An 11885-nucleotide genomic window follows, 5' to 3' on the forward strand; every position below is an offset into this window, starting at 1 on the left:
CGTGATAGCGTTAAGCTGCTGAGTAATTAACTAAAGAAACTAGCTTGTCTACTTTATCATTACAGTATGATAAAGGACATGGTAAATTAGAATGTGATCATATATGAGTGATGAAAAAGGATGTAGACATTGATGGATACATGCCTGTGATTGAGAAAATAAAGTGTTAGTAGGAGATTGTACGGTGCCCAATGTCACGGTTTCTAATAGAGGAACAGAAAGGCAGCATAAGGAGAGTCAGTGACAATGTGAAGAGGACCTGGAAAATCTTGCAGAGCTTCCAATACAGCAAAGAACTCATTTTGCTGTGCACAAGTGAAAGACGTTTGAAGGTTTTCACAAACCAGAACAAGTTGTATAGGCTGCTTTAAAAGATTTTGTACCATCTGTAAAACAGGTAACAATATTTAATAATGGATTAGGAGAAGTGTTTTGAGGAAGGATCCATTGATGACACTGAAACAAGGAAAATAATTTATTCTTAGGGTAATGACAGTCAATATTTCCTAAAAAATCAGAAAGTGCATTTTGCCAATGAGTATTTTCTTGAAATATTTACATAGTATTTTGTTTAGATAATGTAAGAATAAGGGAGTGAGGGTCTTGACCAGTCATCTGTCTTAGTCTCTGTCGTCCTTTCAGGATAATGGAGGCTACTTTGTCAATGTAAGGTTGTAAGGGGGGTTTAGTTTGATACTGCAAAAACATCCATTTTAACCAACCGTCACATTGACAGAGCAATCCTGTGGGAGAATGGGGAGTAAAGTACATTAATAAGAGTAAGGGTTTGTGTAAGTCAATTTTTGATAATCGAGCCTTTTGAGTGTGTTGTTCTATCCACTTGAGTTCTTCCACAGCTTTTGAGGTGAAGTCTCTAGGACTACTAAGATCTGGGGGTCCTTTTAAAGAATTGAAAAGATGTTGTAATTTACAAGTAGGAATTCCTAATAATGGTCAGATCGAATTGATATCTCCTAAGAGCTTTGGAAAATCATTTAAAGCTTTAAGATGATCTCTCCTTATTTGAATTTTTTGAGGGATTATTGAATTTTCCTGAATTTTATTCCCGAAATAATTCATTGGGTTTTGTATTTGTATTCTATCTGGGATTATTTGTAATCGCCATTGTTTTCATCCAGTTTGTTTCACTGAGAATAGTGTTGAGAGATAAATGTTTAGGTAGGGCTATGAGAATATCATCCATATAATGAATGATATAAGCTGAGGGCCATTTATCCCGTATAGGCTGAAGAGCCCTGTTTAATTTTACTAAATGGTAAAGCAGGCTTTCCAGCTGCTTGTATTTTTCCCTAGGCTTTTAGGCAACACAGACGTACTTGTGTTACTGCCGTGTCATCGTACCCAGCTTGTCTTTCTATCTGCAGCCAGTCTCCTTGTCCTGCTGGTTGTTCAGCAGTTACAAGAACTGGAGGATCGGCATGCTGATTTCTCAAAGCCTGTGCTCATACCACCACGTTTTAAATTGTAAAAATTCAGAAGAGTCTAGACAAGTACGAGCCAATAAATCCCAATCGTGAGGAATCATCCTTTCCTGATCTGCCAACACCAAGAGACCCACAACATATGGAGAAATAGTACCATAAGAGGAAATAGCCTGTTTAAAGTCTTTTAATGTCTTGTAAGGAATAGGTGTATAAAGTGCTTTGACCCCTCCTTGCGGGAAATCAGGATCCTCACCTGGCCCATAAGGAGTTAAATTAACTGGTGATACTAAGGGTGTCAGATAAGCATCTATATTATCCTCGCACTGGAGGAACAGAGGCTAAGGATTTTTCAGAAGAGGAACGAATAGAACTCTCGTCAGTCTCTGAAGAAGAGGAAGAGGAGGACGAGGAGGAGTCAGACGGATGTGGGGATGAAGATCGCTTACTTGATTTCACCACATCATCCAAGAGTTCTCTCACACTAGTGTGTGTCTGACTTGGTTTCAGACGGGGGGGGGGGCGTTTGCAAAGGCTGCAAGGCGAGTGTTCAGATCACATATACACCAGACAGGCACAGGGATAACATCCCCTTCTGTGAGCCTTTTTAAAGTCTCTTAATACATTATCCCAATCAGCTTGTCTAAGGGTCCCCTGTGGTGGAAACCAGTAACAATATTTTCTAATATATTTATGAAGTTGAGCAAAGTCCTTTTTAGAAGTTTTCACTCCTGATGCTTTTAGGAGGGCACGGAGTAATTTTAAACAATCTTCCAGTTTAGCTGCTTCAGTTTCATTTTGGCCCATTATAGGGTCCCTGACATCTCAATCCTGCCCCTACGCGTGTTTTCTTAGGAGCCTTAAGGGATCCACGATCGTCAGAACTTTCCCCACTGTGCGTTTTAAGGGTTGCCCGGAGCGGAGCTTTCCCACTCTGAGTTTCAAGTGTCCCCGCTCTGAGTTTCTACAGTCCCTGTTTGGGCGCCACTTGTCGGTCCCTCCCTGCTTCTGACCCACAGATAAGGGAGGAGACGTGATGAGTTATTGAAGATGTGAAAGGACCAGAAAGGGGACTGAAGGCATAACAGCAGAAGAGTGGTGCTGAGAGGGCACCTCTCATATTTATTGATCAAATGGTTGTTAACAATGATAAAGTTCTGTATAGGGAACTCAATGCACAATCATCAAATCCAACTCTCAACAGTCTCCAGTCTTCTGAAGCATAGAGAACAAGTTCTTATACAGGGAACAATGCAAGGGCAGTCATATCACAGAAACTGTTTATGTTTTGACCACGAATCATGAACTATAAAAAATCAAGTCAGATATAAGTATTCATATGACTTTTATACTTTGTATGTGAATCCCACACAGGTGGCTTCTCACAGTGTTTTTTCCCAACAGTTACACTTTATATGGAAAGAGCAAATTCTCTTTGAGTATCTAAGGCCTTTTCCAGTGTGAATTTTTGGTGTTGACAGGTCAGATTTGCAGCTCAAGGATTTCCCACATTTACTGCAAGTGAGCTCTCCTGTGTTGAAGGAGGGTAGAACTCCGGCTAAAGGATTTACCACATTCATTGCACTGATAAGGCCTTTCTCCAGTGTGAACTGTCCTGTGTCGAATGAGGGAGGCTTTGTAGCTAAACGATTTCCCACATGCACCACACTCATAAGTCCTTGCTCCAGTGTGAATTCCTTGGTGTTGAACAAGGACGGATTTCTCCGTGAAAGTTTTCCCAAATTCAACACACTTATAAAGACTTTCTCCAGTATGAAGTGTCCTGTGTTGAATGAGGAAGGCTTTGGACCTAAAGAATTTCCCACATTCACCACACTCAGAAGGCCTTTCTCCAGTGTGAACTCTCCTGTGTTGAGTGAGGCACTTTTTGCGGCTGAAGAATTTCCCACATTCACCACACTCATAAGGCCTTTCTCCAGTGTGAACTCTCCTGTGTTCAGTGAGGCAGGATTTGCGCCTAAAGAATTTTCCACATTCACCACACTCATAAGGTCTTTCTCCAGTGTGAACTGTCCTGTGTCGAATGAGTGAGGTTTTGTACCTAAAGAATTTCCCACATTCACCACACTCATAAGGCCTTTCTCCAGTGTGAACTCTCCTGTGTAGAGTGAGGCTGATTTTGTGGGTAAAGAATTTCCCACAATCAGCACACTCATAAGGCCTTGCTCCAGTGTGAATTCTTTGGTGTTGAGCCAGGGCAGAGTTCTCTCTGAAACATTTCCCACATTCAACACACTTATAAGGCCTTTCTCCAGTATGAAGTCTCCTGTGTTGAATGAGGGAGGCTTTGTAGCTAAACGATTTCCCACATTCACCACACTCATAAGGCCTTTCTCCAGTGTGAACTCTCCTGTGTTGAGTGAGGCAGGTTTTGAGGCTAAAGAATTTCCCACATTCACCACACTTGTAAGGCCGTTCTCCAGTGTGAACTCTCCTGTGTTGAGTGAGACAGGTTTTGCGGTTAAAGAATTTCCCACATTCACCACACTGATAAGGCCTTTCTCCAGTGTGAAGTCTCCTGTGTTGAATGAGAGACTTTTTCTGACGGAAGAATTTCCCACATTCAGCACACTCATAAGGCCTTTCTCCAGTGTGAACTCTCCTGTGTCGAGTGAGGGAGGATTTGCACCTAAAGAATTTCCCACATTCACCACACTCATAAGGCCTTTCTCCAGTGTGAACTCTCCTGTGTCGAGTGAGGGAGGATTTGCAGCTAAAGAATTTCCCACATTCACCACACTCATAAGACCTTTCTCCAGTGTGAACTCTTCTGTGTTCAGTGAGGGTTTTTTTGTAGCTAAATAATTTCCCACATTCACCACACTCATAAGGGCTTTCTCCAGTGTGAACTGTCCTGTGTTGAAGGAGGGAGCCTTTGTACCTAAACGATTTCCCACATTCACCACACTCATAAGACCTTTCTCCAGTGTGAACTCTTCTGTGTTCAGTGAGGTTTTTTTTGTAGCTAAAGAATTTCCCACATTCACCACACTCATAAGGCCTTTCTCCAGTGTGAACTCTCCTGTGTTGAGTGAGGCAGGTTTTGAGGCTGAAGAATTTCCCACATTCACCACACTCGTAAGGCCTTTCTCCAGTGTGAACTCTTCTGTGTTCAGTGAGGGTTTTTTTGTAGCTAAACAATTTCCCACATTCACCACACACATAAGGGCTTTCTCCAGTGTGAACTGTCCTGTGTTGAAGGAGGGAGCCTTTGTACCTAAACGATTTCCCACATTCACCACACTCATAAGACCTTTCTCCAGTGTGAGCTCTTCTGTGTTCAGTGAGGTTTTTTTTGTAGCTAAAGAATTTCCCACAATCACCACACTCATATGGCCTTGCTCCAGTGTGAACTTCCTGGTGCTGAATAAGTTCGTATTTGCAGCAGAAGGCTTTTTCACAGTTGCTACATTCATCAAGACCATCTCCAGTGCAGACCCTCTGGTGGTGAAGTGTGTGAGGGTTGCTAAATACTTTCCTGCATTCAACCCACTTGTTACAACTTTTCCCACTGTTAAAGGACTCCCTATGCTTGATGCTGCCATGTGGCTTCTCACCATTGGGAGTGGCCTGATGCTGCAGAAGGCCTGATAGAGCTGAAAAGTCCTTTGCACCCTCCACACAAGTGAAGGGCTTCCCCGACACATGGAATCTGCAGCTTGTCACAAGTGAGGCCCTGTCCATGTGTACTTTGAAGATTTTCTCTCCACTGTCACACTTTTGGTACTGGCAAAGGTTTGCACTGAACCATAAGCCTCTACGTGTCCCACCCAAGTATGGTTTCTGTCCAGGATATGTTGCTTGGAGCTCAGTCAGGTGTAAAATATCTTTCAAGACTGGGACACACTTCTCACAAGGATGGGTCTTCTCAGTCAATGGACCTGCCATGGAAGTCCTGGCATCTTCTACAGGAACACTCTGCTCAGAAGCTACCTCATCCTTTGCTCCACACCAACAATCTGAAGGCAGAGAAATGCTAATACAGTAAAGGTTAACACCAGTGGGAGGGAGAAGTCAACAAAAATGTGTGCCATACACATACATTTAAATCAAAGAACGAATCCATGGGAATGTTTTCATGGGCAGCAATCTGAAGGGAGGGCCGCTTTGCAGTAGAGGGCCTCTACAGATCACAGAATAAGGGAGACCTTCTGGGATACAGGGCACACAAATATGGGTGTCACACAGGGAGCAAAGGCAGGATGACTGACTCACTGCCTAACAACAGCCTTCAGCAGGGACCTTGTCAGCCAGGGACATGGCCATGCTATGCAGAAAGATGGCTGTGTCCAGGCACAGGGAAATACACTCTGAACTAAGTACATGGTGTTCAAGGACTACTTAAAAACATGTGTATACAACACTGTGTGTGTGGATCACTGTGGGAGAACTGCAGACTGTACAGTAGACTGGATAAGTGATACACGGAGGTCAGAAGCGTGGGGACAGCCAGGGACTGGAAGTCACAGTTGAAAGGACAAATTATGAAAATGTCAATTATGCACAAGAAAGTGATGTGGCCAGTGGCACTTGCACCAAAACACTGGTGGACACATGGCAGGGTCCTGGCATGATGTGAACACAGCTACGATGTCATGCCCTCCCTCAGCTGGCATGCACCAGGGCCAGGCCTCCTGACACCATCTTGGCATGTCCACTCTGTGAAGGAACCAGGGCTCACCCTGCACCTCCAGCTGTGTGACTACATGGGACGTGAATGAAGCAAGTCCTCAGGGAAAGACAACACAGGTGAGTGGCCAGCACAGACCCAGAGCAACTCTGGAATCAGCAGAGCACAGAAAGGAAAGACCCATTACAGTAAAATCTCAAAGTGCAGTCTTTCAAGAAAAGCCCACAGTGACCAGGACATTGCTTGCAATTCTTAACACATGCAGTCAGGAGGAAATCGTTTAAGTTCTCATCCCAATAAAAAAAATTTTTAACTCTGTACAGTGATGATTGTTAACGATTTACTGTGGTGAGCATTGTGTAATATATACAAATATGGAATCCCTATGTTGTACACCTGAAACTAATACGATGTTATATGTCTCAATTAAAGGTCAACTTTAAAAAAAAAAAGAAGGAGGCAGAACATGGGGCACAAGGTTCCAGGGATCTGGACAGTCACCTTGCCAGGGAGTAGGCAAGCTAGGGGACATCCATTAGGCTGCCTGCCAGACTTGGGACTCCCAGATCCTTGGCTGTGCACATTGCAGGTGGTAGGGCTGTATGAGGGGTGCACAAGGCTTTGTGCTGGCACCCTTAGCACATATTCCAAGGGAGTGGCGGAAGTTAGCACAGACCATGGTCTGCCTGTGGAAAGGACAGAGCTACCTCTGAGACGGGGAGGGACCAGTTAAGGACACTGGGAGGAATATGAAGGCCTTACCCAGGGATGCTGTAAGTGCAAAGATCTCCAGCATCACGTCATGGTATAGGAACCGCTGTGCCTCATCAAGGAGCCCCCACTCCTCCTGGGAGAAGTAAATGGCCACGTCTTCAAAGGTCACAGAGCCCTGCGATAATGGGGACAGTTCACTCTATGATCAACTTTTATCCTAGGACCCCCCGTTAACCCACTCATTCATTTGTAGTCTGCTCACCCTTCTTCTCATTTCCCCATGTCAGAGGAGACATCAGGGCCTGGCACCACTGATAAGCACTCTACTACATCTCCTTTTATCCCCGTGTCCAACTTCAGCAACAGCAGGCAGGCAGGCAGGCAGCACCGAAGCCCTGGGCCAAGCCTGCAGTTACGTACTCCCTCTGGCTAGGCAGTCCTACAGTCTTCCTTGCCATGTCTCTCAGAAAGAGCCAATGGGGCGGGCTCACACTTCATCTTTATACCATCAATGCCAGAGCACTGAGGCAACCAGTTCACATCTCCCGGCCCGGACATCACTCTACCAATGTCTGTCTCATGGTTACTGCCTCTTCCCTGCCCTGCACCAAAGACACTGCCCTGTCCCTCCTATGTCAAACAGGACCTGGTAGCACCCCAGACCGTCAATGGCACCCTGGCCGTCGGCAGTTCAGTGTCCTGCTCTAAATGCTTCCTGCTGTGGCTTACTCGCCTCGACCTCAGCCCACCAGAACCACTTGTGGATCTCATACAACCAAGACCTGTTCCCACTTGTACTGCACTTGATTTCTCACCAGTCCCAGCCTTCCTCTCTTCCTCACCCTCATTCCAAAAGCCAGTCCCAGAGGCTTTGCACCCCAGGTTCAGTTCTCCAGATGCCCATTTGTGCTGCTTAACTAACCCTCCTGCCTGACTCAAATTTCTGACACAACAAAATCCTGGTGAGCCCCCACCGCCTTCCCCAGCCACTAATAAGCAGGATAACTGACCTGTGATCTTGCCTCAGTTACTCCTAGATAAACCTCTACATCTGTGTCGGCAGCGGGCAATGCTAAGAAGCCTCAGCCACCTGCCAGATCACCCTCTCTTCCACGCTGTTCCCAGTGCCCCTTCTCTCCTCTGTCTGTCATGTCTATCACCTCCACCAGGTGCCCAAGCATGAGACCCAACCCTCAGACTTCCTGGTCTTCTATGAACATCATCAGGATTATTCCACGAAACGTGACTCACAGTGCTGTGGATTGAATGTATGCACTCCCCTAAAATGCCTACGTTGAAGCCCTACTTCCTAGTACGATGTTATTTGGAGGTGGGGGCCTCTGGGAGGTACTGAGGTTTAGATTAGGTCATAAGGGTGTGACCCTTAGGAGCAAAGGAAGACATCTCCTGCTCATTCCACTGTGCTGGACCAAGGAGAGGCTGTGTGAGGTTAAGGTGAGGAGGCAGACATCTGTAAGACAGGAAGAGAGCCCCTCACCGGGAAACACATCTCCCAGTGCTTCGATCTTGGACTTCCCAGGAATTTTGCTTAGGTGGCCTGAGCTTGGACACACCGCTCCACCCTGGTCCGCATACTATCCTCCAATTTTTCATACCTGTGTGGCCAGCTACCCACTCTACTAATTTGTTCTTCAAAACATCTCACACACTCAACACAGTGAAATCATCACTAATATCCTGAGCAAAAATTACTCATACTACAGGCTTCCACGTCCCAGCTGATGGAGCTTCCACCCGTCCAGTCATTGAACTTTTCCAAAAACCTTAGTCATCCCTGACGTCTCTCTTACCTTCTGAATGAGAAAATACAAGATCTACTAAGACAGAAAAAAAAAGAATGATACAGAATTCAACCTTTTCTCCGACTTCCAATCCCCCCAACTGGCCCAGAGCATCCACACCCACTGGACTGCCGCAGTAGCCTCCTCCCTGGTCTTCCTGCCATTCTCCTCATACCTGCTGTCCGCTGTCCATGCTGCAGCCACAGGAAACCTGGGAAGAGCTGGGTCAGATCACCTCCCTCCTCTGCTCCAAAGCATTCCCGAGACCAGCAGAACACACACCAAGCTCTCAGGGAGCCACCCCAGTAACGAGTCCTGCCCCATGGTTCTGTGCTCATATGAGAAAGGAAGGGAAGGTTCCTTCGAACCGGCTCAGTCTCCCCCACAAGCACCTGCACACAGGCATGTGTACCTGGGGCATCCTTCCCCCACACCTCATTCCGCTGGCTGTCAGCAAGAGGGACCACTCTATAAAACTCCTACCCTGTCTGAGGACCTTGAGATTAGGATCTGCTCAGGGTCCCCAGGCCCAAGGCCTGGAAGGATAAGAGTCCCAGGAGACCACAATTACAGAGTTCAAGAGCAGGATCAGGACCAGTAAGTTCTGGAATAAATACGCTGCAGGGTCCGTAAGTGCCGCTGTACCGGTAATAATCTGTGTGAAGAGGGAAGTTCTGAGAGACGGGCGATCGTGAAACGCACCACGGGCTCCGGGCTTCCCTATTCCCTTGCCCACGCCCGGAGCCAGGCTCACCTTGGATGTCTGCATTATCTCCGCGTCTCGGTCCTCAGTGCTGACTTTTATTAGCTGTATGGCACTGTACAAGGACTAAATACCCCTGCGCCTCTTATTATTTCCCCTTCTAGTCTGTTCCTCTGTGCGGCTTTTGATAAACCTTCAGAAGACTAGGTCAGCTGGGGCCTTTTCTGTTCACCACTCTCAATGGCTCCCAGCCGCCTTAAGAGGCTAGCCTGCCATTCCAGGCGCCACTCCCTCTCAGTTCTCTGTCCCCTAAAGACGCATGACTGATCCCAGGTTTCCCGAGATCCCCCGCCCGTAACCGGCCCTACGCGCCGTCACAGCCGCGCTCACAACAGGGGCCTCGCCCACGCGCGCCTTTAGTACCGGGCCCGGGGACTGGGCGGCGTGTCGTGAGCAGGGCCCGGCACTCGTGGCCTGAGGGTGGGTGGGTGCGGGCGGTAGGCCCGGGTACGGGCAGGTACCTGAGGCGGGCCCCTCGGCGCAGCCAGCGCCATCGGACTCTGTGGGAGCAGCGGTTCCGGGCGCAGAGCACAGGACGCGACCCGGGCACAGCACGGGCGATCCCGGCCCAGCCGCGGGGCCCGCGGGCTACGTCGGCGGGCCTCACACTCGCCTCCCTGCGGCGGGGACGGCGCCTCTTCTCGGACCTTCTCGAGCCCGACCCGGAGGTACAGCTTCAGTGACCCAGCGAACAGACCCAGACGCAGCCGAAACGACCGCCCCGGGGAGGTCGCCGGAAGCCCTTTCCGGACGCTAGGCGTGACCCCGGAAGTTTATATCTCCTGAGCTTTCATTTGCTCACCACCACGGCGCCCAGCGCAGGCCCCTCTGGGTAATGTAGTTCTCACCGTTCGCCAAGCCTGGAGGCGCCCCTCACACGGTCCTGCAGGGTGAAAGGGCGCTGGAAGAGGGGCTGGGAGGCCGTGCTCCTATTCTCCAAGGGCAGGGGAAAGGCTCGGCTCGCCCTTAAAGCGGGTGTTCTCAGATATCTGAGAAGTGTCTGCAGCTGGTGACCCAAGGTTTTAGAGATGTGATTTCAGACTTTGAAATTTAGCAAGATTCCGGAGACTAAACGTATTATTTCAGTTGCTGCCAATGATTATAGAACCAAAAGCACATGTCATTCCGTGGAATCATTCAAATATAAAATGTGCCCACTCTCAGCTGGAACCTAATAATCAGTTTCCTCTTCTCTTCCAGTGTAGCCCGACACGTTAGAATCAGCTTCGTTAATTTCAGTATTTAGGTAAAGAACAAAAGAATAAGACACCACACTGGGACAGGACAAAAACGATAGGAAAGGGATGGTAGACTGCTCTAAAGCAGGGAGACAAAAGCGGAGCTCTGTTCCTGGTTTCTGCCTGTATAGCCACTGATTGTGTCCAACTCAGTGAGGAACAGCGGTTTATCTCTATAGTATTTCTTACTCCATAACCTTAGATACATTCCATTCCTTTGAGGAATCTGACAACTCTTTAAAAGAAGACCCATTAATCAAATGCCACGTTGGAATAGGACAGTGTCTATAGTGTTCGCCTGTGCAAAGTGTACCACTGCAACCGTGAGATAAAAGTTTGAACAAAAAGATCTCAACCATTTGATGGGAAGTGATAATCATGGCAACTGAATTGCAGGGATAGATCATGTCTGTATCGGGGAGTTTGTATCTCAGAACAACGTATGAAATGAAAATCAATGACAGCTGTTACGAATGATTACATAGTAATTCAAAGATAGTGGCTGGAGAGATCTAGGAAAACATAAGCATAAAAAAATAAGTTAAAAATCTCAGAGAAAATTGAACAGGACATTCTGGAGTCTAGGAAAAGAGGATTATGTAAGCAATGGCCATGGTGAAAATTTGACCACTCAGGAGTATATTCTATAAGTTTGATTTTTTAAAAATTTCTGAAAGCATTTATTAATGTTTGTAGGTGTAGTTAAAAAGGACTTTGTAAGGTAGATGTAACAGTAAAAAGAAATAAAATAGATGTGGATCTGTTTATTCAATTCTTTAATAAATATTCAGTGAGTGGTGAGTTTCACGTACTACTGTAAGTGCACGAGACAAGTTAGGATATAAGAAAGACAAACCTACAAGTCTTAGAGTATTTAAGGAAAACAGTAAACAGGAAAGAAGTGCTAAATTCAACCTAGACTATAGTAGGTAAGACGGAAAAGAAGCTAGGACGCCTCCTAGAGCCCCAGGATGAAGGTAAGCCCGGGTCTCGGGAGACAATGCAGCGGGTAGCCCCCCTGCCCCAAGGGGTCCAGGACGCCTCCGTGCTGTTTATATCGTCCAGGCGGCTTCCTGCTGTCCTGTGATGCCCCGAGGCTGTCTCGGCAGGTGTGCTGTAATTGGCGGGCACCGGGGGCCTCCAGGCCCTGGGCTCACGCCTGCAGCTTCACTCGCACACGGGGACCCTTCGGCGGCACAGAGCCCTGGGGTAGCCGCGGTCGGTCGGTTGGACGCGGGCCGGGCTGTGGTGGGCGCGGAGCTGCTACCCTGGGAT

The 11885-nt window shown here is 47.4% G+C and overlaps 1 protein-coding gene across 8 annotated transcripts; it reads right to left on the reverse strand.

Annotated features, from left to right (window-relative positions):
- Positions 1-2770: 2770 nt before the first annotated feature.
- LOC118920184 (zinc finger protein 530-like) lies at positions 2771-10108 on the reverse strand. 8 transcript variants are annotated; one of them, XM_057496483.1, is made up of 5 exons: positions 8785-9776; positions 8619-8642; positions 6856-6982; positions 3253-5422; positions 2771-3084 (listed from the first exon to the last, which is right to left on the reverse strand). In XM_057496483.1, exons 1-5 carry the CDS (start codon positions 8800-8802, stop codon positions 2955-2957), a joined length of 2469 nt encoding a protein of 822 aa, XP_057352466.1. In that variant the 5' UTR covers positions 8803-9776; the 3' UTR covers positions 2771-2954. The 8 variants fall into 8 exon arrangements, with proteins under 8 accessions (XP_057352466.1, XP_057352467.1, XP_057352461.1 ...); XM_057496484.1 differs by lacking the exons at positions 8619-8642; positions 8785-9776 and adding exons at positions 5506-5584; positions 9834-10108 and having other exon boundaries at positions 2771-5422; XM_057496478.1 differs by having other exon boundaries at positions 2771-5422.
- Between the last annotated feature and the right edge of the window lie 1777 nt (positions 10109-11885).

This window comes from Manis pentadactyla, assembly GCF_030020395.1.
Source record: "Manis pentadactyla isolate mManPen7 chromosome 15 unlocalized genomic scaffold, mManPen7.hap1 SUPER_15_unloc_1, whole genome shotgun sequence".
NCBI classification, from domain to species: domain Eukaryota; kingdom Metazoa; phylum Chordata; class Mammalia; order Pholidota; family Manidae; genus Manis; species Manis pentadactyla.

What these genes read in the sequence shown, in the direction of transcription:
- LOC118920184 (XM_057496478.1), bottom strand. An exon ending in TGTATTTTCTCATTCAGAAG is followed by an intron (nt 6,983 to 8,618) that starts GTAAGAGAGACG and finishes CCATTATCGCAG; the next exon opens with GGCTCTGTGACCTTTGAAGA. An exon ending in TGCACTTACAGCATCCCTGG is followed by an intron (nt 5,423 to 6,855) that starts GTAAGGCCTTCA and finishes CTCTGCCTTCAG; the next exon opens with ATTGTTGGTGTGGAGCAAAG.